This window comes from Parasteatoda tepidariorum, chromosome 1, assembly GCF_982258835.1.
Source record: "Parasteatoda tepidariorum strain Cologne lab strain chromosome 1, Ptep-v5.0, whole genome shotgun sequence".
NCBI classification, from domain to species: domain Eukaryota; kingdom Metazoa; phylum Arthropoda; class Arachnida; order Araneae; family Theridiidae; genus Parasteatoda; species Parasteatoda tepidariorum.
In genome coordinates this window covers 92,124,165-92,151,982 of record NC_141755.1, presented here as the reverse complement: position 1 = coordinate 92,151,982, position 27,818 = coordinate 92,124,165, and the positions used below count along the sequence as shown (strand labels likewise).

Below are 27,818 nucleotides of genomic sequence, written 5' to 3'. Positions count from 1 at the left end.
CGAACCTTGCAAAAAACACCAGGCACACCCGTCTCATTGATCAAGTAGCAGTAAATCTTTAGTTACTTTACTTAGTATATCTACTTATGCATAATTACTTATTATTTAATAATGAGGTATTTAAATTTCAATGTTAATATATTTTTCATAAAACTATTGTTACACAATGTACTATTACTTTAATAAATGTTTAGAATCATAAAATAAATGTACAAACACAGTATCTAATAGAGTTTTATTTTAATTAACAGAAAATTACTTTTGTGGGGGTCGATGGGGGCCAATTTCTTATGTTTCTCCTAAACGGATTAGTGCCACTTTCCCACTAATTTTTGCTTTTGATTACATAAATATTTTGTTTCAATTCAATTACCGTTGCTTTTAAATAAGTAATTTTTTAGAAACTCGCTTAAAAGAATTAAAATAAATAAAATAAAAACATGTGGTATCAGACAAAGTATAAATTTGGTGACGCAGAGACCACGCGTGCTACCACGTAATGTTCATTGAATTCATCTGTAGCGAATATAAAATAATTAAATATTTAAATACGTGCAATAAACTATTTTTTGATCAAATTGAGCTATAAGCTAGCAATTATCACTGATGTATCTTCAAAATATGTGAAAATTGATTTGTTAAATTTAAGACAATGGCTAACGCATAACCAATCAGAAAATCCCATTTCGTTTTTCGGTCATCCTATTGGAACAACTTGTCGTGGAATGTTTTGATGTGGACAGTGACCTTCCTCGTGCTTGAAACTATCTGTATGCCAAGTTTCATAGCTTTTGGTCGGATGGTTTATAAGTCTATAAGGGACGTACAAACAGACATTCATTTTTATATAGATAGATTTTTATAGCAAGAATTTATTCCAGTCTCTTTCTTATGTTTGAATAATTAAAGAAGAAACAATTTTTTACTTTCTAATATTTGATTCTAAGGAAACAAATTTTTTTTTTAAAAAAACTATGTCTTTACAATGTTTATAAAACAGCATTTTGGTGATTTTAAAAAAAGAAAACTTCAATTAAATTGCATAATCTGAAACTGTTATTGTTCTCCACTTTCCCCCTTGACATTATCTCAGAAATTCTTACACTCTGTTAAATTTTTTTTATAATGTTTTTTAGATTTTCATTAATTTTTCGATTCCTAATTAGTATTTTAATTTCTGTATAACTTTAATTAGTTTCTAAGTTTAATTTTCTTTTAATTTTAATATTTTTTTATTTTTATTTTAAATAGCTTTTTGATTGTAATAAACTTTTTAATTTTTATTTTATAAAAGTAATTTTTGAAAAAAGTATAATTTATTCATTCAGTATAATTTATTATGTAATCTAAAATTGACTCAATTCAATATAAAAATAACAATTGCAGTTTCCAACTCTGTTGCAAATTTTTTTCAATTTCATAAAATAATTTTTATTATTTTTTCAGTGATTTGTTATCTTAAAAAATGGTAAGACTTCTGGAAGTTTAGTTAAGCATAGTATACTAATTGTAAGGGTCATCTGGAAGAGTGTCTTTCGCAAGCTCTCCAATATGTTTAGTCACTTACCCAGTGCTCATGGTGATTTCCTGATGCTATTTAACTGGACAACAGGACATCTCCGGTTTCACGCTGTTTCAAATCAATTCATCAATTGTGACTGTTGACAAGTGCGCATGCGTAGGAGGAGTAGGAGTGAGAAGTTGTTTATTGTTATGATCCGATTCTGTGTCAACAAAAGCTATTGTGCGCATCATACTGATTTTCACGTGAGAAATTATTATGTTTATCTTGTCCCCCTATAAAGAATAGCATATGGCCTTAAAAGTGTAAATAAACTGTGTCATTTTGTAAAAAAAGAAGCTATGAAAGGAACAGGAGTACGCCTGAGCTGTTTTTATATTTATTTATTTAAAAAAAAAATGCTTTCAGAAAGATCGTATCAGTTTATATTAAACGAAGAATGTATCAGCGTGTGCAAGCCAAAAAAAGAAAGACACATTGTATGTAGTGAAGGTTTGAAAACCTGTATACTAGAAAATTTAACATAACAAAGAAAGAAAAATGCATATATTGAAATTTAGAAGCATAAAAATTGACAAAATTAACCCGTTAGTACTCATGATCTTCTTTGGGGATGTTTATAAATCCATCATAAGCACACAGAAATAATTTTTTCGACAATGACTTCTTTTAAATATGCATTTCTTTGTAATTTTATCAATAGTAGTGCGTATAAAGCATTCGGTCAATATTGAAACCTCCCAAGGTTTAAAATCCTGTATTCTAGAAAATTTATTACCAAAACGAAAGAAAAAGGTACGTAAACTGATATTTAGAACTGTAAAAAAAGGCAAAATCTCATGTTCTTTGGGCTTGTGGTTTCCTTTTTGGAATAGTTTTAAAAAAGTTTTAATATTAGTAATTATTTGATTAAAAACTTCATTCTCCTCAAAAATATACGCATTAGAAATGACAGTCGACATGTTTCAAGAGCTCAAAAACATTTCAAAACTTGCCAGACGCGAATGAGAAGGAACAAAAGTGATTCTTCTTCTCGTCTGAGAAGTCTTGAAAATGGGTTCCTGTTTTTGAGGGCTTGAAACATGTCGACTGTCATTTCTAATGTGTATATTTTTGAGGCAGATGAAATTTTTAATCAAATAATATCGTACCGATTCAGCTAATTTATTTAATGACAGTAATTAGTTTTTAATCATGTATGATGTTGGTTATTAGTTTTTAATACAAATTATTTTTAGCATTTATCTTAATTTTATCTATAGTAGCATTACTTTTTTTCAATTTTATTCATAGTTCTACGTATGAATCATTCAGTTGATGATGTTTGTGGTGATGGTGATCTTTTTGTTTTCTTTTGCTAATATTTTTTTTCAGACAAACTCTGTTTGGAAGATTTTTTTTTTTATTTTCCACGCGCTTGAGCAGTATAAACGAACTGTTTTAATTACTTTTATCTTACGCAGTTTTAAACGAATTTTTCTCAAATTTTGAAGAAAAATATTTTATAATTAACTTTAAAATGTTCTAAAAATTTTGTTTAGTTTTAATGAATATTTTTCACATTAAAAGATATAGCAAAAAATAGCAACAAAAAAAAACAGACAAAAAAAAATCATTTTTTTTATGAAAATCTCCATATTTTCATAAATACTTAAGCTAGGCTTGCGAAATTTTGATTAATTATTGCATATAATAACCAAAATAACTGTCACAAGTTAGAAATATATTACTACGTTGATTTGCATAGGGTGTTTAAAAACTTTAGAATTAAATTAGGCAAAGGGTGTTATTTACCGTTTGTAATTTATTGTCAATCCCTCAAACCTCTAAAAGCTTTTCTTTATTGAATACGCACATTAACTTCATTGATATGTATGATATATCGCATGATCGGAGCACTTCTGAAGCTATAAAAAATTTCGTTAAGTATTTCTTGAGAAATATGAAAAAGTGTACTCGTATAGAAGCGTTTCTATAATTTTGTCCACCCCCTGTATTATATTATATATTTATTTTACATATTTTTGAATATACAATTTGAAATATACATTTTTAAACATATTTTTTTTTATTCGAAAGAAACTTCATACTTTTGTTGATAAATATCATTTAATTTTGTAATACAAACATTTTAAAAGGGAAGAAATACTTATAAATAACAATTATTATAAAAACATTTAAGTAATTAATTAATTTCAGTGATTAAGCATAAAATATTAACATTTCCTAGTCTCTAAATTTTAAAAATTCAATATATAATATAATTATAAGAATAACCAATAGTTGTCAATGCTTTTTTTTTCTTCAAAAATACAAATTACTAGAAAAATTTTGTAAATGTCAATTTTGAATTTCTCGTTTAATTTCTATTTTAATTTAACATTTAAGCGAACTGTAAAAAGATACGCGAACAAGAGAATTCTTGCGTATTTTCTCTAAATGTGTCCAAATTGTTATTCATTAACCTAACTGCGTATTGAAAATGATATCTATCTCATTAATTATTTCATATTATATATTATTTCACAACGAGCAATGATATTTTTTGAGTAATTTCAGCTTAATCAGTAGCCAGAATTATTTTTTATTAGCCTTGTTAAACATTAGATTCAATACAGGTTTGTTAAAAAAAATTCTCACGTTGCTTACCATTTGCCGCCTCTTACCGTGAACATTCTTTAGTGGGAAAAAGTAACCAATGAACACCTCGCTTTACATGACGTCACATAATAGAACACTACAATTGGATCTCACCTGACTAAACTCCTCCCAATGAAGTGTTTCAAGAATTTCCCAGGCATGATATTTGGTACAAAATGAGTTGTGACCAGAAACCGATGACAATTTTCATCATTCAAGCTTTTCCGCTTTTTAACAAGTTCATGAATTTCATGGAAACTATGAAACGATCATAATTGTTTCCTGTTTGAAAATCTGTTGTGTACTATAAGGGGAAAAGGGTTGTTTCGTTTATCAAGTATAAAAAATTGTAACCAGTTTTTAATAGTTGAATTAAAACTTTATTTTAATCCATCTAAAGAAGTAAACCAAATGTTTGTTAATTGATAAAAAGTAATTCATCATGCTCTTCACAGGTAAGTTTTATTTTTTTCTCTCCATAATTATTACGACTTTCTCCATAATTATTACAAATCATTCAAAGATGTTTTCTGACCACAAATCTAATAGCGTTAAGTTCTGAAAGTTATTTTATGCTAATGGTTCTTAATTAAATTTAATGGCATTATTTTGAATGCAATTACATTAAAATACTTGAAAACAAATAAGCCATTCAAAAAGTTTCAACCAAAACTCATTGAACTGTAAGAAATTACAGTAAAAAGTCTATTTTTACAGAAACACTTTAAGGAACAAAAATCTGATCGCATTTTTTTAGTAATAATTACCGTATTCTGTAATTAAGTAAATTTTACTGTAAAATAATTAACGGTACAAATGGAATTTACGGTGAAAACTGATTTTATGGTAAAATGGATTTTACAGATGATGCACCCAAAGTGCCATCACTATATACTGTAATTTGATCCGGAATTTTTTAATAGTTCAGTTGTGTTTGAAAATTAATCTTATAGCACTTTTAAATAGCATGCTATGCCCATTTAATCATATTTTCGATTTGCTTATAACGTTTTGAATTTGCTACTTTCTTTAAAATTATTTTTTGAAGAAAAATGTTCCTCATAAATATTTTTAATTGAAACTTTATGAAAAAATGTATAACAAAGTGTTAAATTTTTGAATTTAAAAAAGAATTAAAAGTTTTAAAACGAAACGGCTTAATTTCTTTTCTTATTCCATATAATATTATCTATTTTCATCTTTATTTTATTTATCATCGTTCATTTATTTATAATAATTTTAATTTTCGATTATGTTTTTATTTATTATTATTTTTTTTAATATTGTTTCACATCAATAAAAAATATTTTTTAAAAAATGCATCTCTAATGTTTTCCTTTTTTTTCTTTTATCCTTTATCCTTTCAATTTCGCTCTTCATCTTTTATTAATCTCTAAGCATTTTATTATTATTATTATTATTATTATTCCATTTTACGTCTATGTTCAATATTTTGAGACAAGCTCGTGGTTGAGAGAAGCTCGCTAAAAAAAAAAAAAAAAAGGTATCTAATGTTTTTCTTTTTTTTCTTTTATCCTTAATCATTTCCATTTTGTTTTCCATCTTTTATCTATCCCTAAATCTTTTATTATTATTTTTATTATTATTATAATTATAATTATTATTATTCAAGTTTACCTCCAAGTTTAATATTTTGAGACAAACTCGTGGTTTTAAATGTCTTAATTTATATGCACTATTTACATGTTGTTTTTCTATCGTGTCATGTTAAATATTTTTCAACTGCTAAAATTTAGCATTAAATTTATGGTTAAGCTTCTTACTTGATATCAAATAGTTTAAAAAATGCAATACACTTAAAAAAATTTAATGAAATACTTTTTTTCCTATTTCGAAAATATGCATTTTAAGAATTAAATAAGAAGATTTTTAAGATTATTATTATTTTTTTTTTTAGAGTTTATTCTTGCTTTACTTTTCTGATAATTTACAGTTCAATTCAATTTGCATCCTTCAAGTTTTATTTCAAGTTCCAATTTAGTTTCAAAATCAACCTTCCATTGACAACACATTCATGGTATAATACTATTAATAGTTTAAATAGTATTTACAGTTTTAATAGTTTTAAAAAATATGATAACTCAAAAACCTCGTAACTCCTTAGTTAAAATTGAAATTGTTAAAGCACTTTTGAGTGAAATATTTTTTACGTATTACATATTTTCTTTGTAGAACATTTAAAATTTATTGATTACCATACTTTCTCATACTTCAGACACTTTTTAAATTGTTCACAATTGTTTTAACTTTCTTTCATTAAATGCATTTTATGAAACAAAAATCTCTCTAAAATAAGTTTTAATTAATTTTAAAATTAAGTACTAATTACTTATGTACAATTAAATAAGATTTTATTAATTTTAAAATTAAGTTTTAATTTGCAAATTATTTATAAGAGATTTCTAAATTTTAAGACAAATCTTTTTCATTAAATATTAACTCTCTACAGATTACTTCTATGCCTATTTCCAAAATTATCATTTTTTTAACTGTTTGATTGCATCTTTTTTAATTGCTTGGATTATGCACAAATAAAGTTGTACTTGTGAAATTCTTGACATCTTGCATCGTAATTTTCAGAACTTGAAAGTTCAGCAAAATTATACATTGTGGCAAGTTGACAAGTAAAGATTCTCATATTTGATAAAAACTTTTGATTTTTTTTTATATGTTTAAGTTATTGTGACCAGAACCAAAACTAGAGACGAAAGTTTTCTTTATTCTTAAAGCTTCATTATTATCTTAATTATTTTTTAAAACCTTTCAAATTAATAAAACACTCAAAACTAAGTCACCCAACAAACAAAACGTCTTCACAATTTTTAGTTTTTCTGTTTTTTTTTTTTATTTATAGATTTATTATTTTTAAGTTTTTATTCTATCTTTATTAAATTTGTTCTATTCTTCTTCCTTTTTTTTAATAAAAAAAAGTTTGAAAAGAAAAGTTAACGTAAACCGGAAGTAGTATATAGAATTTAGAATGTTAATTTTATACTCTTTGTACTACATCTTGCTGAAAATTACCTGTATTTAAGAACGGGCGAATGTCTTAATTATTCAAAAATGATTAACATGCATTTTTTTTCATAAAAAGAGGAGAATCACTGTTTTGGCTTCATTTTAAAATCACAAAGAAAATCGCGAAAATCAATTAATAATTCTTAATTTTTTGCCTATTATTATGAACCCAAATAATGTAGATAGAGAATACGTTTTCATAGATTTACTAAATAGAATAGAATATATTTCTTTAAAAAAAAAAAACATACTTTTTCCACGTATGCATTTTTTACGAACAGCATAAAGGGCACGATAAAATATCGATTTTAAAATGACAACCACAACTGAAAAAACGAATTCAACATTAGATTTTTGTAAGTGATTGTAATACAATATTCATAAGTCAGAGCGTTTCATTTTTTCAGTGACTGACGTACCTTGTCAGTGTAATAGATATTAATCAACATTATAGTAAATATTGTTTAAACTGTACATGAATATTTTGATATGTTTGTGTACAAACAATATTAAGGAAAGTATTCTTTTTAATCGAAAACGTCAAATTTTTTTGTCTATGAAAATATGGTATTTTTAAACAAAATAGTTATAAATTTTTGGAAAAACATTCAATTTTTCTAAGAATGTCGTACATTATGATGCATCATTAATAACTATCAAATATTCAACTTTGACCTGCTACATTCTCTTTTAGAAAGTTCCTACAAAACAGCATGGACGGCCCCACCAACTACTCAACCTCAAGGTAAGAAAAAATATCTCAATAATATTAAAAAGATAAAAAACAATTAACAAGAAAAGATATTAATCAAACATATATATATATATATATATATATATATATATATATATATATATATATATATATATATATATATATATATATATATATATATATATAAAAACAAAAAAAAAGTTATTACCTCATAAGAGAACTGAAAGTATTTCCACAATAGGGGATATCCAAAAAACATTAGCAACCTTCGGAATACCAAGACAGGAGATGCTCAAAAGTTTGTAACAGGAAATAACATCCTAAATATCGAAAAAAAGAAAGAATTAAAAAAAAAAGAATAAAATCACCAAAACGGGCATACATTACCTGACATACATTACCATGCAGAGGGGGGCATGATCATGCAGTCTTTCCGGGAGCACTTTCGGCGATATATTTCGGCCTCAAGGAAAACAAAAGAAAACTCGACGCAGACAATAAACCGTGTTCTTGAAAATCGAAGTGGAAGTGCATAAAATCACCACCTGGGAAACAGAGCTTTTCGGATTAAATTGGGATGTTGTAGGTGCAAATACCAAGCAAGTATATGGGTTCGAGTCAAGGGCGCCGGCAGCGGGGTGCAAGGGGTGCACTTTCACCCCCCTGACTTTTTTTCAAAACAATTACAGAGATACAGAAAAATTTTGTTATAAAATTTTTTTATTAAACATATTTTTGTGGAAAACAAATAATTAAGTAATTATTGATACATAACAATTAAAAAATTGTTTAATCAAACAAGAATTGTAATCGTCCTGTTTGCTGTCCAAATCTGTTTATAACTTTTTCAATGAATTCTGAGTCATCTTTGATTCTTTTCTTATGCACACTGAGCATTCACAAACTTAGCAGATATCCAAGCTATATTTTTAAATTTCATTTAATAAAATGTAAATAATATTTTATTCTCTATTAGTTATTCAGTTTAACAAAGGTGTATAACACAAACTGACTTCTCGCAACTGTAAGACTTCATCAACACAATAAATACCAATGTTAATCTTGCACAAACACGTTAGTATACGAAACTACTGTTTGTAGTTATTTGCGCTTCAAAGTCAGTAGCTATGCCAGCGCCAGCGCGATCGCCTCTGGGCAAAATTTGCAAGTACAAGAAATTCGTACTTTTTTTTAAATATTTTGCTAACAATGAAGAAATGTATCTGGAAGAAATGAACAGATGAAAGTATATGTAATAACAAAACAAAATGTAATAGCAGAATATTTTAATTTTTTTTCGGGGGGAGGGGTGGGTAGTTTGCAAGAGGGTTGCACCCCCTTATATATTATTCTGCCGGAGCCCTTGGTTCGAGTATGAGTAAAAAGATGAAAAAATAATAAAGAATAATGAAAATGATAAAATAACATAAAAATAAACATTAAACTTAATAAATTAACTTAAATAAATCGACTGAAAATGTAAACAGGCACCCGATTATGCTTCAAGCTAATCCAGCCGACATCTACTTATAAATCCAACCATGATATCATTATCCAGGAGAAGCTTACGTAAAGATTTACAGTTAATTATATAATTATTGCAACTAATCATGCAATTATATTAATTATATAATTATTGCAACTAAACTTAATGCGACTAATTTGAGATATAATAACATTTCTATAGATACTAACAGATGTATCAGAATATCAAAAAATTAACTTGTTTAATGGAAAATAATTTCTTTCATTAAAAATATCAATTTGATTTGAAAGTTAGATGAGTCTAATGTAATAAATAAATCAAGAAAATCTAAAGTTATATTAGATTGATTAGTTTTATCCAAAGTTGATTCCTCCGAATAAATTGTGTCTTCAATATTAATAAAATCCACACAATTAAAAATAATATAGTCATCAATAAATCTGAAGTCATTTCTAATGGAAATCGCATCATTTTCTTCAACGAAGTACAAAAAAAGGTTTGCAAGGATACTTGCGAAATTGGTATCCTGTGGTATGCCAACAATCTGCAGAAAAATACCGACACGGATAAAAATTAACAATATTTAAATATAAATTAACAATATTTTGCCAGAATTCAAAATCAATATCTAAAATATTATTTAAATCATAAGAGTGCTAATAAAGAACATATATATATATATATAACGTCATTGCCGAGTGGAAGGATTAAAACAGGTCATAGATCGGGAAGGAGGGTACAAAAATTAATTTATTAATTATTAGACAAGAGCAGTCATGAGAGTGAGTGAAAGTCCACATGAAAAGTTGCGCTCCTTGGTTATATGTTAGGGAAAATCTTGCAAAGTAAAATCCGTAAAATGTCTTAATTTAGGGAAAGAGGGAAATCTCTGCAGTTGCCATTGGATTATGAAATAGATCGAATGTTTCCCACACAGAGCAAAGGGAAAAATGTCCTGCTCTTAATTAAATGCATACTTGAGCTAAAAATAGATTTAAGAACAGGATGTGGCTTTTAAAAGTGTGAGAAAGTATTTCGTTTAGAATAATTAATTAGGATGAAGTTTTATAAAAGAAACTAACATAAAAAGATTAATTGAAGCTTTTTATGTTACATATATATATTAAAATTTCTTACATCATTTTAAGCCGGCATTTGCTTTTATCTTAACCATTAATACACCATTCTCAAAATCAAACATGATATAATATTCTAATCAATTCTGACGAATAAAAAGACACCAGTTGCACTAAAAGAGTATGAAAAAGGGATTAATCAAATAACTGAATTATATTCCTCACATTTTAGTTGTAATGTAAGTCTTTATACAAGTAGAAACACAAAATGAAGTCAAATTTATTTTTAATTCAAAAGTTTTCATTATATTTTATGTTATTTTAATTTATTGTTATGATTCATTTCTGTAAAACATCTTAAATTTTTAAAATGACCCCAAATCTAAATTTGTCTATAAATATTTTTAAAGATGCATGAAAAGTGCTACAATTTTATACCGTTCTGAACCATCTGCTTATAATAAAGTACTTAGTTGAACAATAATAGAGAGATTTTACCGAATGTTTGTTCTACGTAATTCAAATCTGAATCGCTTACACCTTTACAATACTGCAATTAGTAGAAAATTTTTTGTATGAGCCGCAAAGCTCCGTTAGCGGGTCCATCAAAAAGTCCTACACGAAGGCAGATTTTTCCCAATACTTGATCTAGGAGTTCCACGTCCTCTGAATTGGGTTCAAAATTACAGGGCTACAGAATTGAACATTAGTAGTCGTAAGTCCAGAATTGAGTGGACTGTTCGACATCGGTTATAAAAGAAAACACACTGGTCCAACCTGGATTAAAACATGGTTTAATTTAACACCTTTTTGCAGAAATTGTTATTATTAAGACTGTTATGGTTCCTTACTGAGCCAATCTTTCTGAAAGTGTCAATAAATTTTTAAATAATTCATTCGTACTTCATTCGACTTATCTATCAAACCTAAATCTATTTTTTTTCAAAGAGTGCCTTAAAGTTTCGAAAGCAGTTTATTTCATTTTTAATAATTTTCTTTGGAAAAAAAAAAGTATCTTGAGCAGAAACTTCTTTTTAAGAAATATGCTTTGCAGTAAAATTACATGTTTTTTTTCTTCTTTTTTTCAGATCCATATCAAATGTTTGGAGCGACTAGTTCACGACTAGCTAGTTCAGGTAACTAATACTTTTTTTTTTAATTAATTTATTTTTTGTTTCTATTAGCTCCCTTTTTCCTGTCTATTTCACAACCTCAGCTTTTACGATTCCATTTTAAAAATTTTAACAGCTAGTAGTTCGTAATATACATTTCTTATTCTTTTTTAACATTAATTTCAGCCATTATTACGCTTTTAATTTTAATTATTATTTAAAATCAAAATTTTAAAACTGAAATCAGTGTCCCTTTATTATAAAATTAGACTTAATGATATTACCCTATTACGCAATATTTTATGATAACATATTTAAAATGGTACCCAACTAATTACCTTACAACTTAAATATATCTTCTTACAATGTGTATATTTAACACATATGACAGAAATCACAGAAATATCACAGAAATATTGTGTTTTTTTTCTGATAATGGCTTATAGCTCCGAAAGTTTGAAACTTTTTATCTAAGTTTTAATTTACAAGTTATATGTGAGTTGGAATAAAGAATAGTATTACTTTATTTATAAAATTAAAAGACAATGTTAAGTAAGCATTACGTCATTTTTATAATCTGAAATTCCTTTTCAACATAAAATCATATATCATTGTAATTTTACTCATTTAGATCTTTTAACAACAACCTGGACTAACTACACGTATATTTTGACCAATTTAAGTTTTTAAAAAAAAATTCAATTGAACATAGTTGAAACTTTATTTCATGAATAGCTGAAATTCTTGAAGTCGAATAATTGAAGTTGAACATGATTATTCTACTGTAATCAAAACATTAAGTTTTTAAACATAAACCTTAAACCATATAAATTTTCTGAACTATAACTAAATTTTTAGTAATATCATTCAAGTAATCATTAATTTGACAGTTTTGTACCTTGTTACAGGAAGTGGACAAATTCAGTTGTGGCAATTCTTACTTGAATTGTTATCCGATAGCAACAATTCATCTTGCATAACGTGGGAAGGTACAAACGGTGAATTCAAGCTCACAGATCCAGATGAAGTTGCCAGACGTTGGGGCCAACGGAAAAGCAAACCAAACATGAATTACGACAAGCTGAGTCGAGCGTTGAGGTATTATTATGACAAAAACATCATGACCAAAGTACATGGCAAAAGATATGCTTACAAATTTGACTTCCATGGTTTAACACAACAAGCTTCACAGCCATCTCTCACAGACCCAACTTCCACCTACAAATATCAAAGTGACCTGTTTTATCCCAGTTATGGACATGGACCCAAACTCAGCTTCAGCATGAACCCACACCATAGCGCCGTGCCACCATCAGGTAACCTGTTCCAATCTTCATCTGCATATTGGAACACTCCAAGCAGCAGTCTTTATACTTCTATACCAACTAGTCACGCTCCTTTACCCCACCATCATCATTCGAGTCATGTTCCCAGTCATTACCCACACTATGGTTGAAATAGTTGCTTATGGATGAATTTTTGAACCGTGACATCAAGCATAAAATCTTAAACCTACATAAAAACTAAACTCATATATGTCAAAAACTTAAGCTAGGGATGAATTTTGAAACTATTATTTAGTGACCTACTTTGATCTGCCTATTGGAAGCTTCAAAATGGTAGTCTTTATACCAACTAGTCACGCTCCATTACCCCACCATAATCCTTCGAGTCATGCTCCCAGTCATTATAAACATTATGGTTGAAATAGTTGCTAATAGATGAAACTTTAAACCGTGACACCAAGCTTAAAATCTTAAACCTATATAAAAACTAAACTCAGATGTACCAAAAACTTCAGCCATGGATGAATTTTGAAACTATTATCTAGTGAAATACTTTGATCTGCCTTTTGGAAACTCTGAAATGTAGTCTTTATGTAGTCTTTTATACTTCTACCCCAACTAGTCACGCTCCTTTACCCCACCATCATCATTCGAGTCATGTTTCCAGTCATTATCCACACTATGGTTGAAATAGTTGCTTATAGATGAAACTTTAAACCGTGACACCAAGTATAAAATCTTAAACCTATATAAAAGCTAAACTAAGATAATGTCAAGAACTTTAGCCAAGGATGAATTTTGAAACTATTATTTAGTGACCTACTTTGATCTGCCTATTGGAAGCTTCAAAATGGTAGTCTTTATACCAACTAGTCACGCTCCATTACCCCACCATAAGCCTTCGAGTCATGTTCCCAGTCATTATAAACATTATGGTTGAAATAGTTGCTAATAGATGAAACTTTAAACCGTGACACCAAGCTTAAAATCTTAAACCTATATAAAAACTAAACTCAGATGTACCAAAAACTTAGGCCATGGATGAATTTTGAAACTATTATCTAGTGAAATACTTTGATCTGCCTTTTGGAAACTCTGAAATGTAGTCTTTATGTAGTCTTTTATACTTCTACCCCAACTAGTCACGCTCCTTTACCCCACCATCATCATTCGAGTCATGTTCCCAGTCATTATCCACACTATGGTTGAAATAGTTGCTTATAGATGAAACTTTAAACCGTGACACCAAGTATAAAATCTTAAACCTATATAAAAGCTAAACTAAGATAATGTCAAGAACTTTAGCCAAGGATGAATTTTGAAACTATTATTTAGTGACCTACTTTGATCTGCCTATTGGAAATTCCAAAATGGTAGTCGCTATACTTCTATGCTCACAATTCATACTCTTCCTCATACAAGTCAAGTACTTAATCATTATACACATTATGATCAACATCGTTGTTTATGGGCAAGATTCAACCCTATAAATAGAGATAAAACTTAAAGTTATCATCTGGTGACATACTTCAATCCATGATTCCGCATTAAAAAACTTATGGCGGTATTTATAATTGCTTATAGAGTAGAGCGTCGATTATCCGATTGCCGATTTACCGGATTGTCCAATTATCCGGAACGTTCGAAGACCATGTGTTTTTTACAACTTTAAAAAAAAAAAGAAATTTCGCAAAAATGCTCCTTTATTTTCGGAATATATGAAAAAGGGTAAAGAAAATGACTTTTTCTTCATTTGGTAACCTTGAAAAATATCTCTCGTTTGCTCTTGAGTTTCAATATAGGTGACAAGAGGCTAGTAGTTTCTAGAAGGGGAGCTCATTTCTTCTTTTTTCAAGAATTAGAAAAAGGAGGTGAAACACCTTTCTCAAATAACCTCTCTCAGTCTTAAAACACATTTTGTCAGGCAAATTTTGTAAAAAATAAAATGTTACTGTTCAAAGTTAAACATTTTAAAATCACCATTCTTTGTATGCTTACTGTAGGCTATATTAAAATTTCCAGTCCTAAGCCTGCAAAAATTGTGAAAATAAGTTACTTAATAACATTCTTATAACCATTTTTTCAGAGTTGTTCAATTATCCGGATTTTTTGTTTTCCGGATCGGTTTTGGTCCTAATCGGTTCGGATAATCGAAGCTCTATACTAACTTATTCTTATGCTACTTTATCACATCATTACTAGTTGATCTAGTTATTTTTATGAATAAAACTAAATCGTGAGGAATCGTGATAAAGATCACATGAGTAAGTGGCAAATATTTAAACTTCTAGCTGGGTATATGTTGTATAAATCTATTTAAAAACTTCATATAAATATTTTATATGCTCATTCAACAACTATATGCTGCAGCAGCAAATCATCTTAGTTTAAATCATAAATTTGATCATCACATAACAGCATTGTTTAACATTGCATTGCTCATTTTTAAACAATGAACTGTATCATTTTTAAGCCATACTGGCATGGAGACATCTGGTTATTCTATTTCATATAAGTAATCGAACGCAGAAGCCATTTACTTTTTTTCAAAATATTTATGCTACTTTACCATAACAACATTGTTCAAATCATGCATTTAGTCATTAAATTACCACTTCTAGCTAAGAACTTTCTTAAATATAATTTTGATAGATGGAACAGAAAACTTGAAATTAGTAATGGAGAAACAAAATTGTAAGAATAAGCTGAACTTCATGGAGGTTTCAATTTTTATAGCCCCATTGAAACACGTGAAAGAAATTTTTTCTTTTTTCTTTTACATGGTATATTAAATCATTCATGCATGACAAAATCATCCAAGTCTTGTATCTAGTCATTAACCTCACTATAGCTTGTATAATATTTATGGGAAAAAGTGATAATTAAGGCTGGAGAGACTTAACAACATGAGTAAGCTGAACTGTTAAATGGAAATGTATTGTATGATAGTATTGGTATATTCCAAGCTGAAGTTTTAATGCTTTTATTCTGCCTTTTGTCAAGCAACAACAACAAATCATCGTAATTCGTTTCGTATTATTTAATCATCACCTAACACTATTGTTAATATAACTTAATGTAAATTAAGTTGACAACTAAGCGTAAAGAACTCAAACCAAAATGGTTTACCCGTCTCTTTGAATGATTTCAAACTTCATAATCATATTGAAACATTAAAAACAAGTTGATAACTATTTTTTTATGATATCAACATGATTCAAGTCGTGCATCTAGTCATTATCTATTTTCCTACCGTATTGTAGGTGACAAACTTTATGAGAGAACTTGAAAATAAGGAATACACTGTGAAAACTTACCAGAACTTGTTACGGAACAAAATTTTGATATACCGCAATTTTTACAGTAATAATTACCTCAAAATCACTGAATCACCATATTAAATTAATATTACTGTAAAAATTACGGTACAATTATCAATTTTACTGTAAAAATAGATTTTATGAATGATGCACTTTAGACCGTAATTTGATCCTGAAGGTTTTACAGTGCAGGCCTTAAAAACATTATCACTCAGAGAAAAATATCTTAAGTGGTCAATTTTGAGAGAATGCTTTTTCATGAGTCAAAAAATTAATTGTGTTTTCTTTTTTTAACAAAACTAAACTTAATTTATTGCTTACTCGGTAGTTTTTACTCGTTGCAAAAATAATACTTCAAAGTAGAAATTGGCTTAAAATTAAACGTTTTTAATCAAGAATATTGAGATTTTTGTTAATTTTTTGCCTCGATAGCATTTAAGTTTTGAATTATTAAACACAAACTTGTTGTACACATTTTATGTAAAAAATATTTTTCCAAAAAAATATAAACATGAATACCCATGAATTTTAATATGTATTTGTTAAAAGAAAAAAACATGAGTAAAAGAGCTTAAATGTGTTAACTGGAATTTTATCTGAATCACATCGTCAATACATTGGAAAAACAGAGAAGTTATGTTTACGTTAAGTTTTATTTTAAACCTTTCTTTTTTTAAAAAAATATGATAGTTCTCGAAAATTTTTTGTTTCTTATTTTAAACTTTTATTTGTCGTAAAGAAGCTTTAATCCGAATTATGATAATAATTGTGCAAATCAACATGTTTTATTGTTTTTATTGTCAATGACTTGACCACTTACGGCAAGTTATAGATGGAACTTGATGCAAGATAATTGTTCACAACTGACTGTACAAAAACTGTAAATATTTATTGTAATTACATAATAAATGTTTTTTTCTGATTACATTACAAGTTTTTAAGTTTACATTGATTTAAAAAAAAAAGAATTTTTCAAGAAAACACAATTTTTTTTTCAGCATTAATAGTTGCACAGTAATCATTGTACAGTTGAAGAACTGTAAAATTATTCATGTTAAATATTTTAATTGTTTCCACACTGAGACAAAAATTCTGATAAAATTATCGAACCGTGTGGCAATGACATTTCTGGTAATAATACCTTAATTTTGGCTTAAAAAAATACACACATATATATATATATATATATATATATATATATATATATATATATATATATATATATATATATATATATATATATGATATTTTATTTTATTCTATAACCGTCGTTGAATAGACGGCCCAAGTATTTGAGTTTGCAAATACTAATGTTCAACTCCGTAGCCTTGTAATTCTTAAACCTAATCCAGAAGACAAGGGAACTCTTGGATCAAGTATTGGGTGAAATTTTCCTTCATGGAGGATTTTTTGATGGAACTAACCCTCATTTAAGTTACATGGAGAAGAAAACAACGAAAACCTCTCACAGTTAGCCTGACGGTAAGGGGACTCTAACCCATGATTCATCTACCACTGATGATGATATTTTGCGTCATCACTGTGGTTGGTGTGAGCCAGATGAGGAATTCGTATCGACCAGCCATCACTGAGATTCGAACCCGGTTCACCTCATTGGAAAGCGAACGCTCTATCCCCTGACCGGAAATTCTGGTTTTCAAAATTATAGTTCTTAACACCGCACTTTTTGTAAAAAAAATCAAAACTGAAAAGCATATTTAACCGAATAAATGGGATTTATGCTGGCTCCAAAGTATAATGATAAAATTTCAAAATTATATCACACTTACCAAATTTTATCATACATTATAAGACCATATTTAATGGATACTTTTCCCATTTTCAAGAGCAAAGCACCGACTTCTTGAAAAATCTTGGTAAAAGTTACCGAGATTTTTGGTGTTCCCATAGAGCCAAAAACGCAGCAAAACTTAAGAAATATCTTGGATAAGATTTGCCGGGAGCACAATTCATATCAACCAGCAATCACAGGGATTTGAACTTGGGTCAGCTCAGGGAAAAGAGAAAGCTTAACTCCTGAGCCACCACGACTCTATACAAGACTTATAAGGTAAAGATAGTTTTAAACATTTTATCATAATAAAATAATTTTTTTCATAATGATAAGCAGCCGTAGCTTAAGGGACAGTGATCTCGATGTGCCCCAGGCTTGATGATTAGTCGATACAAATTTTGCTCCGGCATGCACCGACCGTAGTGCTGTCATAAAATATCCATACCTGGTGTTAGTACAAATTTACTTCGTAACTTTCACAGAAAAGACTTGTTTCCATAGGGTTAAAATCTGTTCTGACTAAACACATTTACTTTGTAACTTTTACGGAAAAAACTTGTTTTGAAATGGTAAAAAATGATTCTGACTACGGATTTTCTTCGTAGTTTTAACGGAGAAAACTTATTTTACACAATAAAGCGTATTTGTATAGCAAAGATTCATTGTCCCTATGAATTTACTCAGGAACTTAAGCGGAAAAAAACTTGTTCTTCTATGGTTAAAAGCTATTGAGGCTACCGATTTACTTTGTAAATTCTACGGCTTTTCACAACCAACCCAGCCATCCGTTAAAAAACGCAAATATTATGGAATTTTTTTATTATTTTTTTATGACATCGAACTTAAGATAACTGAAGGTAATTAGCAGTGGGTACAAAATATGTTCATAAATTCGGGTGCAATAAAGCATACAACAGCAGATAATATAATTGAATCGCGATTATGAAATATTATCATCAACAACTGAAACACTATTAATTTGTCATTAACCATAGTTTGCTAACTTTAAATAACTAGACAAAGAGTACAAAATTAGTATTCTTTTGCACATAAACTTTGTTCAAATGTTAATTAAATCATGCTAAAAATGGCAGTTTTTAAACTTCATAAAGTAGGCTTGCTCGATGGTCATTGCTGTCAATGACTGTAAAATAAGAGATGTCCGTGAACCCCAACAAAGAACCCAGTCCAATAATAGCGACCTTTTAAATTATTGAATGAAGTACTGTTTTATAGTATAAGCAGCAAAATTTTTGATGGTTTTCCATTGATGGACCAACATGATCTTGATGGTAACCATCAATAATCATCATGAACCATTATAATTTTGATAGTCACCAACATAAGTAACCATCACCCCATTGTAGGAATTCGGACTGATTTATGATGGTCCAACATAAGAATAGCAACTTGTTTTGATGGTTTGTTCTTGTTAAACCATCAGAAATTTCCATCATAGTTTCTTAGAAATCAAATGTTGGAACGATCAGGAACCACCATCATCCCAATGTAGCAATTCGGACTGATTTTTTAATTGGGCCAACTTAAAAAAATAAAGCAAATTGTTTTGATGGTATATTCCTGCTGAACTAACAATAATTCCGATTAAAACTTAATGGAAATGTATAGTTGGAACCATCACTGATTGTTGGTTCATGAGAATCAAACTTCTCTTGATGGTTAACAATCATTGTTTTAAAGTAGCATTTTCCATCATGGAATGATGGAAGTTTGTTGGCATATCAAAATCCATGACCGCATAATGGAAAATGTTGGATAATGGCGACCACCAAATGATGTTGGACCATCTTGAATAGCACTGAAACCAACATAAACCATCAAAATGTTTTGATGGGACCATCAATAATTTTGACTAGGGAATATAAGTAAAAAAAAATAGTTAAGGGAGTGTCGAGTACCCCCTCCCACTGTCAATTTCATATGTATAGAATATTTTTTCAAGTCAATGGGCGATCGGACATTAATTGTTATATTAAAAAAAGATTATTTTCAAAGTTTCAAGTATTTATGCTGCTGGTAACATGGTAAACAATAGTTTTGTAAATATGTTGAATACAGTAGTCATGAAATTAAGAAAAATCTGTTGAATTTTGTGATAAAAATAATAAATGAGGTTTATCTATTGTTAATACATTGGTCATTTTCATTTACACCTGAAAGAACAGTAAAAGAACGTAATTTTTGTAACTGGGCGGGGCTACCCGACACATTTTAAAAAGAGCTGCAAAACGTGTTTTTTTAAATTTCTCTTTTTTTAAGTTAAACTATTCTTTTTTTGGTTTATTCTTTTTGCATTATTTAATTAGATGATAAAACAATAGAAACATACAAAAATATTGATTATTACTCAATGTTATACAGAAATATAAGCAATACTCCTTAAGTGGGCGGGGCTACCCGATTCTGCCCTAATTGTATATTTCTCAATCACGGTGATGCATCATACACTCGTTTCAAAATTTTAAAATATTTCATAGAAAATTAACTAATGATAATGGTTCAATATTCAGCGAGAGAAACATCAATTCTCCTTATATTTTAAGACTACTGAACAATAACTTTGATTCACACAAATTTATCAATAATCCTTTATCGAATGCGACTGAATTTGTACAAAATCTTTCACATATGTGTTAAAATGTGCTTAACATCTGCTTCTGGCCACCTTTTAGGACGGCTATCATCAGGTACGAGAAAAAGCTGAAAAGAAACGTTAAGTCCTCTTAATTCCACCCTCTATCAGTGAAGGCACACAAAAGGGACAGCTGTAACTGACCTACGACCCAGTGGCCTCCTCGTGGCACGTGCCCTCTTTTCTTTAAACTCCCACAATCAGGGATATTGCGGTTCGAGGTCTGAAAAGAGCTCACTGAATATTGGAGACTTTAATCCCCTCTTATCTTGATCCACCAGTTATTTGCTGAAAACTTGGCAGCCAGCATTGGTCGAATAATTTTTGTATTGAGAGAAGATTTTAAAAAATGTAGTTACTGTTATATGCTGGACGTTTCAGATTTTTTTTTCTCGGTCAATCTAAGGAGAAGAAAAATTTTCAACTTATCATTTTTATCCTCATGCACTATGATAATTAGTTGCTTCTGGCTTATGCAAGGATTGGCGGGCTGCAATGAAACGAAATTTGCTGATTCCAGCACCCCCCCACGCACGATTTTGCACACACGAAAATGCAATTAATGCACAGCTTCAGTCTAGTAATTTCCCTATAAATATAAATTTTTATTAGTTTTAAACAATATAGTTATGTTTGAAAAATAACGAAATATAAAGGTCTGACAGTGCTTTAGTATACCTAATATGCCAGGGTACAACAAATATATTGCAAAAAAAAAAAATATTATTTTCTTAACAAACTTTTTTTTTATCATTCTATTATTTACTTATGTAAATATTTTCCTCTTTGTCGTTCGAAAACGTGCTAGAGATAATGGAGTTAAGAAAATTTCAGCATTCATACACTGTAAAAAAACTGTTAAATTTACTGGAAAAAATGTCGACTGGTGTTAACAGATTAAAACCGTTTATTTTACAGAAAATACAATTAGTTAAAAACAGGCGTTTGTTTTTTAGGTGGATAAGTATTGTTATTTTCACAAAACACTCTATAAAATAAACATATTAACACTGTGGTCAGCGTGAGCCAAGAGCCAATCCACACTGAGATTCAAAGCTGGGTTACCAAATTGGGATACAAGCTCTTTATTCCCTGAGCTACCGCAACTCTAGTGTCTTAGCATGAAGGGAAATCTCAAACTGTTTTTATCTTAAAAATCTTACTAATTGAAATAATATTTAAGAGTAAAAACTTTAAATCTATAGTGGAAACTTAACTTAGCAAAAAATAATATCGAAAGAAATATAATAATTAGGTAGAGTACTATATCAATTTGATAATATAGTCGAATGGAAGTTTTCTTATACTATGTTCAAAACCATATAATAATTGCTGAAAAATAAGGTTATTAAAGAAAATAATCGTAAAATGATTTGAAAAAAGATAAAGTTATCGTACTGTAAGCAAAACAGTTGTCCCGCAGGGGACTGATCTTTAAGACACGGTTCCCAGCAGATCACCGAAGTCAAGCATCACTGCCTGCGGTCAGGGTGACCACTTGGATCAGTGTGCGTAGGGACCGAGGATGTGCGTTATTGATCCTCGTTAAACTGTTTAAGTGCTCGAGTTCGTGTGCAGGTCGTCGGGTTTACAAAGAGGGCATGCCATCCCCTCTGCAGAGGATCAAAATTGTGATAGCATGTCTTCGGATCGTCCTCAGGGATGTTTCCCAGACCGTCGTCAATAGCCCATTGTGCAGCTCCAGTGCGACGTAAATGAACAAACAACAATTAAGCAAAACAGTATGCAAAAAAAAAAAAAAAAAAAAAAACTAGAATTTTGATCTGTTAATGATAAGAATGAGAGTCAGAGAAAAACTGTTTTGTGTACAAAACAGATTTAAACCGTCAAATATACAGAAAAAGTTTATGAAAAGAACGGGAATTTTTTACAGTGTAGGCACATTGAAATACAAGAAAATTTTAGAACTTCAATTATGCGAAAGTAATATTCAATACAAATGTAGAAAAAAAAAATGTCGCTGTTTACAGAACAGAATATGTATTTTTTACATAAAAATCGAACTACGAAAACGAAAACAATAGTTATAATTATGAGTAAATTTATGATCATCAGGGAGCGCTTGTTGTATTCGATATACCGTGCGTAATATAAGTATTGCATTACCCTGAAACGCTTTTGAACTAATGATCGGCTTTTCACGTAGAAAGATTCAATATTATTGATTTGAAGGTTAGACTAAACTAAATACTACTTCGAACTAAGTACTAAAATAGACATGAAAACGTACTTATTTTAGATTCGTTTCTTTTCAACCAATTCGAATTCAGAATTTTAAAATATATAGGAGTCACCAGAATTTAAAATACATATTGATGGGAGATTAAAAGCCGAAAAGAGAAATCAAAAGTTTTGTCCCCTTCATGATAGTTTTATTTATTTATTTACCTTCTCATTTTTTCAAAACTGATTAATATCACCTATATAAACTCATTTTTTCAAACATAATACAAAGCAAGGAAATAGTTCTTAATAATTATTTAATTTTTTAATTTTAAAATGATTAAAAAGTATGAATTTAGTAGTATTTGTTGGACATAGATCGAATAGTTACCGAACGTATATGTTTTTTCTTGTTCTTTTTTTTGTGTGTGTGTGTGTGTGTGTACCTGGTAACTTAAATGTATAAATTATTTAACGAACTTGATTTAAGTTTCAGATTTGGCTTAAGGAATCATATAAAAATGTTTATAAATAAAATTTGAAGTTTTTTTATATCTTTATAAAATTCAATAACATGCAATCATAGATAACTATTAAACACTACTTTTTCAATAAATATTGTCATTCTAAACATGCGACATCGAAACTAATCATATTTATTTAAAATTATTAAAAATAAAAAGAAACTAAATGAAATTTGCATTTATAACGTAAAATTGGATACTTGCACTTCAGGAAGAAGAAGATCACCAATACCCACACATGTAACCTATGACGCTAGACCGTTTCTAAGCAAAATAGCTCAACTTTAACAGCTAAGAATTGAGCTAAGTTATTCCACATAAGTTAGAATGCAAATTAATATAAAAAATTATTTAAATACAGCTCCTTATCACACATCGAATTTGATGAAATATAATTCTTTCTCGCCTACGTCTTTAACTTTACTTAGATTTATTATTTCTTTATGTATTTTAATGTAACCGTCATATATTTTTGTTTTGGGTTAATAACTGTAGCATTGTAACTTCGATGCCTAATTAGTTCTATATGACTTCGTGGCTGTCTTTGAGTTAAGTAAGAAATATATAGTGAAAGAATTGAAATCGTTGTGAAAGAATCTTTGTGAAGGAATATAGAATGTGTTACTTAAAGGAATTGATGCTTCACGACTTGGCTTACTCGAAATGGAATGAAAAGAAAATTGCTAACATTAACAAATTCAGAGCTTCAACAACCAATCAGGATCGAGATACCTGTCGCTTGCAGGTATCCCATTGTGATACCAAGATCACTAGCCTTATATAAAGCTATTAATTGAAAGCGTTCGGTAGATAAAATTATACAACATTATATAAAAATAGTATTCAACTATTGTATACTATTTTTATTCAATGTATAGTATACAATAGTATACTAATGTATAGTAAACTATTGTATAATGTATGGTATACAATAGTATACTAATGTGTAGTATACTATTGTATAATGTATAGTATACGACAATAAAAGTATACAACATTAAAAATGTACACTGAGCAAAAAAAAAAAAACAACTAATTTTTGATCTAATGATCGGATTTTAACGTTCTAGGACTCAATCTTAATGGCTCCAAGAAGTAACCTCAAATATGCTAATTAAAAAGTGCAGACCATATTTAATTTACGAAATAAGTACGAAAACGTCTGAACACCTTTTTTTTCGACGGATTTGGATTTCTGACCCCCAAAATATAAGGGGTAACCGCAATCTGCGAAATATGGTCCCAATATTTTGGTCAGGAAAGAGCTCTAAAGTATGGACCCCTTAATGTTAAATCTACTTTTTGAGTATTTAACTATATCTCGAGAACTTATTAAGTGAATTAAAAAATTTTATCACGAAATTAAGAAATTCTTTTATCCAACGATAATTTCACGAAAATATGACCTTTAGTAAATGTCTGTTTTATAATTATTTTATTTAAGAATGGTCGAAAAAACTTTGAATTGTAAGGTATACAATATTTTTACGTAATTTTAAAGAATATAATTTCGCATCGCAAAATACGAAATTTTATGAAAATCGGTCGAATAGTTCTTGAGAAATTGAATTTCTAAAAAGTCGGATATTTAAAATTTAATTTCTCAGAAACTATTCGACCAATTTTGCATTTTGACTTGTAAAATTACATTCTTTGCAGTGAGACAACAAAAAAATTTATACCTTACACTTCAGCAGTTTTTGAATAAAATAATAAAAAATAATATATATTTACTAATTGTTAGTTTTTGCAAGGAATCATCTTTAAATAAACGAGTTTTATAATTTTTTGCAAAAATTTTTCAATTCGCTTAGAAAGTTCTCAAGATATTGCGAAATACGCAATATCTCGATTGAGAATATTTCTCAATATCCAACTTTGGATATTAACAATAATAATTTGGACAACGAACAAGTGAGTATATCTCATTGAAAATATTTATTTAACATTAAGGGATCCAAATTTCGGAGCGTCCTCCTGACCAAACTATTGGGACCACATTTCGCAGATTGCGGCTACCCTCTATATTTTGGGGATCAGAATACATCGGAAAAAGGAGTATATTTGTTCCGATAAAGAACGTTTTTGTGCCTGATTCCGTTACTTAAAATATCGTCTTCACTTATTAATTAGCATATTTGAGGTCCTCCCCACGAACCATTAAGATTGAGTTCTAGAATGATAAGATCTGATCATTAGATCAAAAGTTATTCATGATTTTCCAGTTTTTCTGCGCACTGTGCATTATGAATATCAAATTGTGATGTCGTTATTATTTATATTCATTAAAAAGTATTCAAAATATATTGTATAAATTGTATTAAAGAGTTTATTAAATTTGATCATGATAACTGAAAATATTCATTGAAAATATTTATTTAAAGCATTTAGTTGAATTAAAAATATATGAATAATATATTTTTACTTAAAATTTTGATTTCGTAATAACAATTATTTAGTGAAAGAAGTTAAGAAAATTTTTTGATAATTAACATTAAAATTTTTTATAATATTTTTAACTTGAAATTGTGACAAATAAAATTTATTGCATGCATAGCAATTCAAATGTTTAGAAAGAGAATTAATCATAATGTTATTATAATCATTAAATACTACTTTGAACTAATTAATATTATTAATAATAATTGTTATGTTTTTACCATAAAGCTACTACGTCGACCTTTCGTTTACAAATATTAATTAAAATTAAAAACGTGTCAGGAATTAGTATTAAATAAATGTAAAATGGTGATTTTGTGATTACTAATATTAATTAAAAACAATAGTATGAAATTAATTTTATACATAGTATAAAAATGCTAAAAAAAACATAACATATTATAGCGGATTGATTACTGATATTTTTAGAAAAATAGTGCACTATAGTACTCTGTAAAAACTGTGTGGTGTGTGATGTACGCCTATCCGAATTTAGTGCTCAAAAACTCTAAAGATTGTGTGTTACTTCAAGTTAATACCGAATGAAGTGTTGTAGATAAATCTTAACACCAATAATTGATAACGCTCACATAATTGTACACCATTCATGGTTTGGAACAGCCCAGAAGGTGAGTTGTCGTTTTTAAATGCTACGTAATTTTGGGAAAATAAAAGTAAATTGTGGTTTTTATTTGTTTATTACAGTGATATAATCGATATAGAATACTCCAGCTACACATAATGAGTGAGTTTACTTAATTATAAACATTATTTCTGAAGATAAGAACTTTTTTTATCTTTGATCTGGGGACATTTGTAACTAGGCTTAGCAATCAAACCCAGAACTTACAGCAGAGCAAGTACCAAGATCATAGTCGATTATTTGTTATTTATTGAAGATATGAATTTTTTAATTTTCGATCTGGGGAACATTAAACATTGTGTTAAATGAATATCCAATTTTTAAATTTCACATGCAACAAAAAATACTTCGAATGAATACTAAACGGAAAAACAGAAATTCTCTCGAACTTCTGACTACAATTTTGTGATAAACAATTGTCTGATACACATTGATTTAAATATATCTGAGAAAAAAAGAAGAAATTACACACATAATGATGTTAAGTATTTATTTGTATTAAAGATTTTTAAAAAATGAGATAAGTTTGACAGACATTCAGCTAACGACGAAGGATCAATGAAAAAGTAAAGTATGGTTTGATTTTCATATAGACATGTCTATCAGGTAGGTAATAAAGTATCATAAGTATAGGTCATTAGAGCTCCTTTATCATAAATAGCATTCCGCAGAAAAGCTTGAAACTTTTGTTGAATTTCTGGGTCCTTCTAATAAATTATCTGTAAAAAATAAGCAAATTAGAAGATTCTACAAAATCATGAGAGTTGAATTTAAAAACAAAATATCTGTTACCGTACAAATAGTTAATCATATATTTCTTGTCGAGTTATTAAATTCTAATAAACCATCAAATTATTTCGATATTGAGATTTTTGATCGAACAGTCTTACTCGTTTTCTCAAAAACGAAAAGACTAATAAGTTTGTTCAACTAAAGACAGTCGAAAGTTATCAAACATAAAAGCTACAATGAAACAAAAAGTCACTTCTATATGTTTACAACGGAAAGATAAATGTTTAAGCTGAGTTTGTGAAACCTAATTAAATTCTTTGTTCTCAAAAAAAAAAAAAAAAAAAAAAAAAAAAAAAAAAAAAAAAAAAAACTAAATAAATAAAAATAAAATGAAATTAAATAATAAAAAACAAACAGTAAAAATTGTGATCGCTTTAATACAATCACTGGTTATCCATTAGTCAAATATTTTTTTTTCTGGACTCTGATAAATTCCATAACATTTCAAATCATGGGTTGCAAAAACCGTTTCAATTGATCTTTGTAGTCGGATTGGTTTTCAAATCCTGCTTATACGTGTTTCAAGAGGTCACAAAATACTTTTCCTTCTTCAATATTCATATTTATATTAAAATCAACGTCAAAACAGTAA

The 27,818-nt window shown here is 28.6% G+C and overlaps 1 protein-coding gene across 1 annotated transcript in view; it reads left to right on the top strand.

The window, feature by feature from the left end:
• The window catches only part of LOC107453482 (uncharacterized), a 52,109-nt gene extending 34,986 nt beyond the window's left edge, over nt 1-17,123 (top strand). The window contains exons 3-5 of the mRNA XM_016070343.4: nt 7,896-7,946; nt 11,567-11,614; nt 12,499-17,123. Of these exons, the coding sequence (XP_015925829.4) occupies nt 7,896-7,946; nt 11,567-11,614; nt 12,499-13,046 (647 nt within the window). The 3' untranslated portion in view covers nt 13,047-17,123. The remainder of the gene's footprint in view (nt 1-7,895; nt 7,947-11,566; nt 11,615-12,498) is intronic.
• Nucleotides 17,124-27,818: the final 10,695 nt, after the last annotated feature.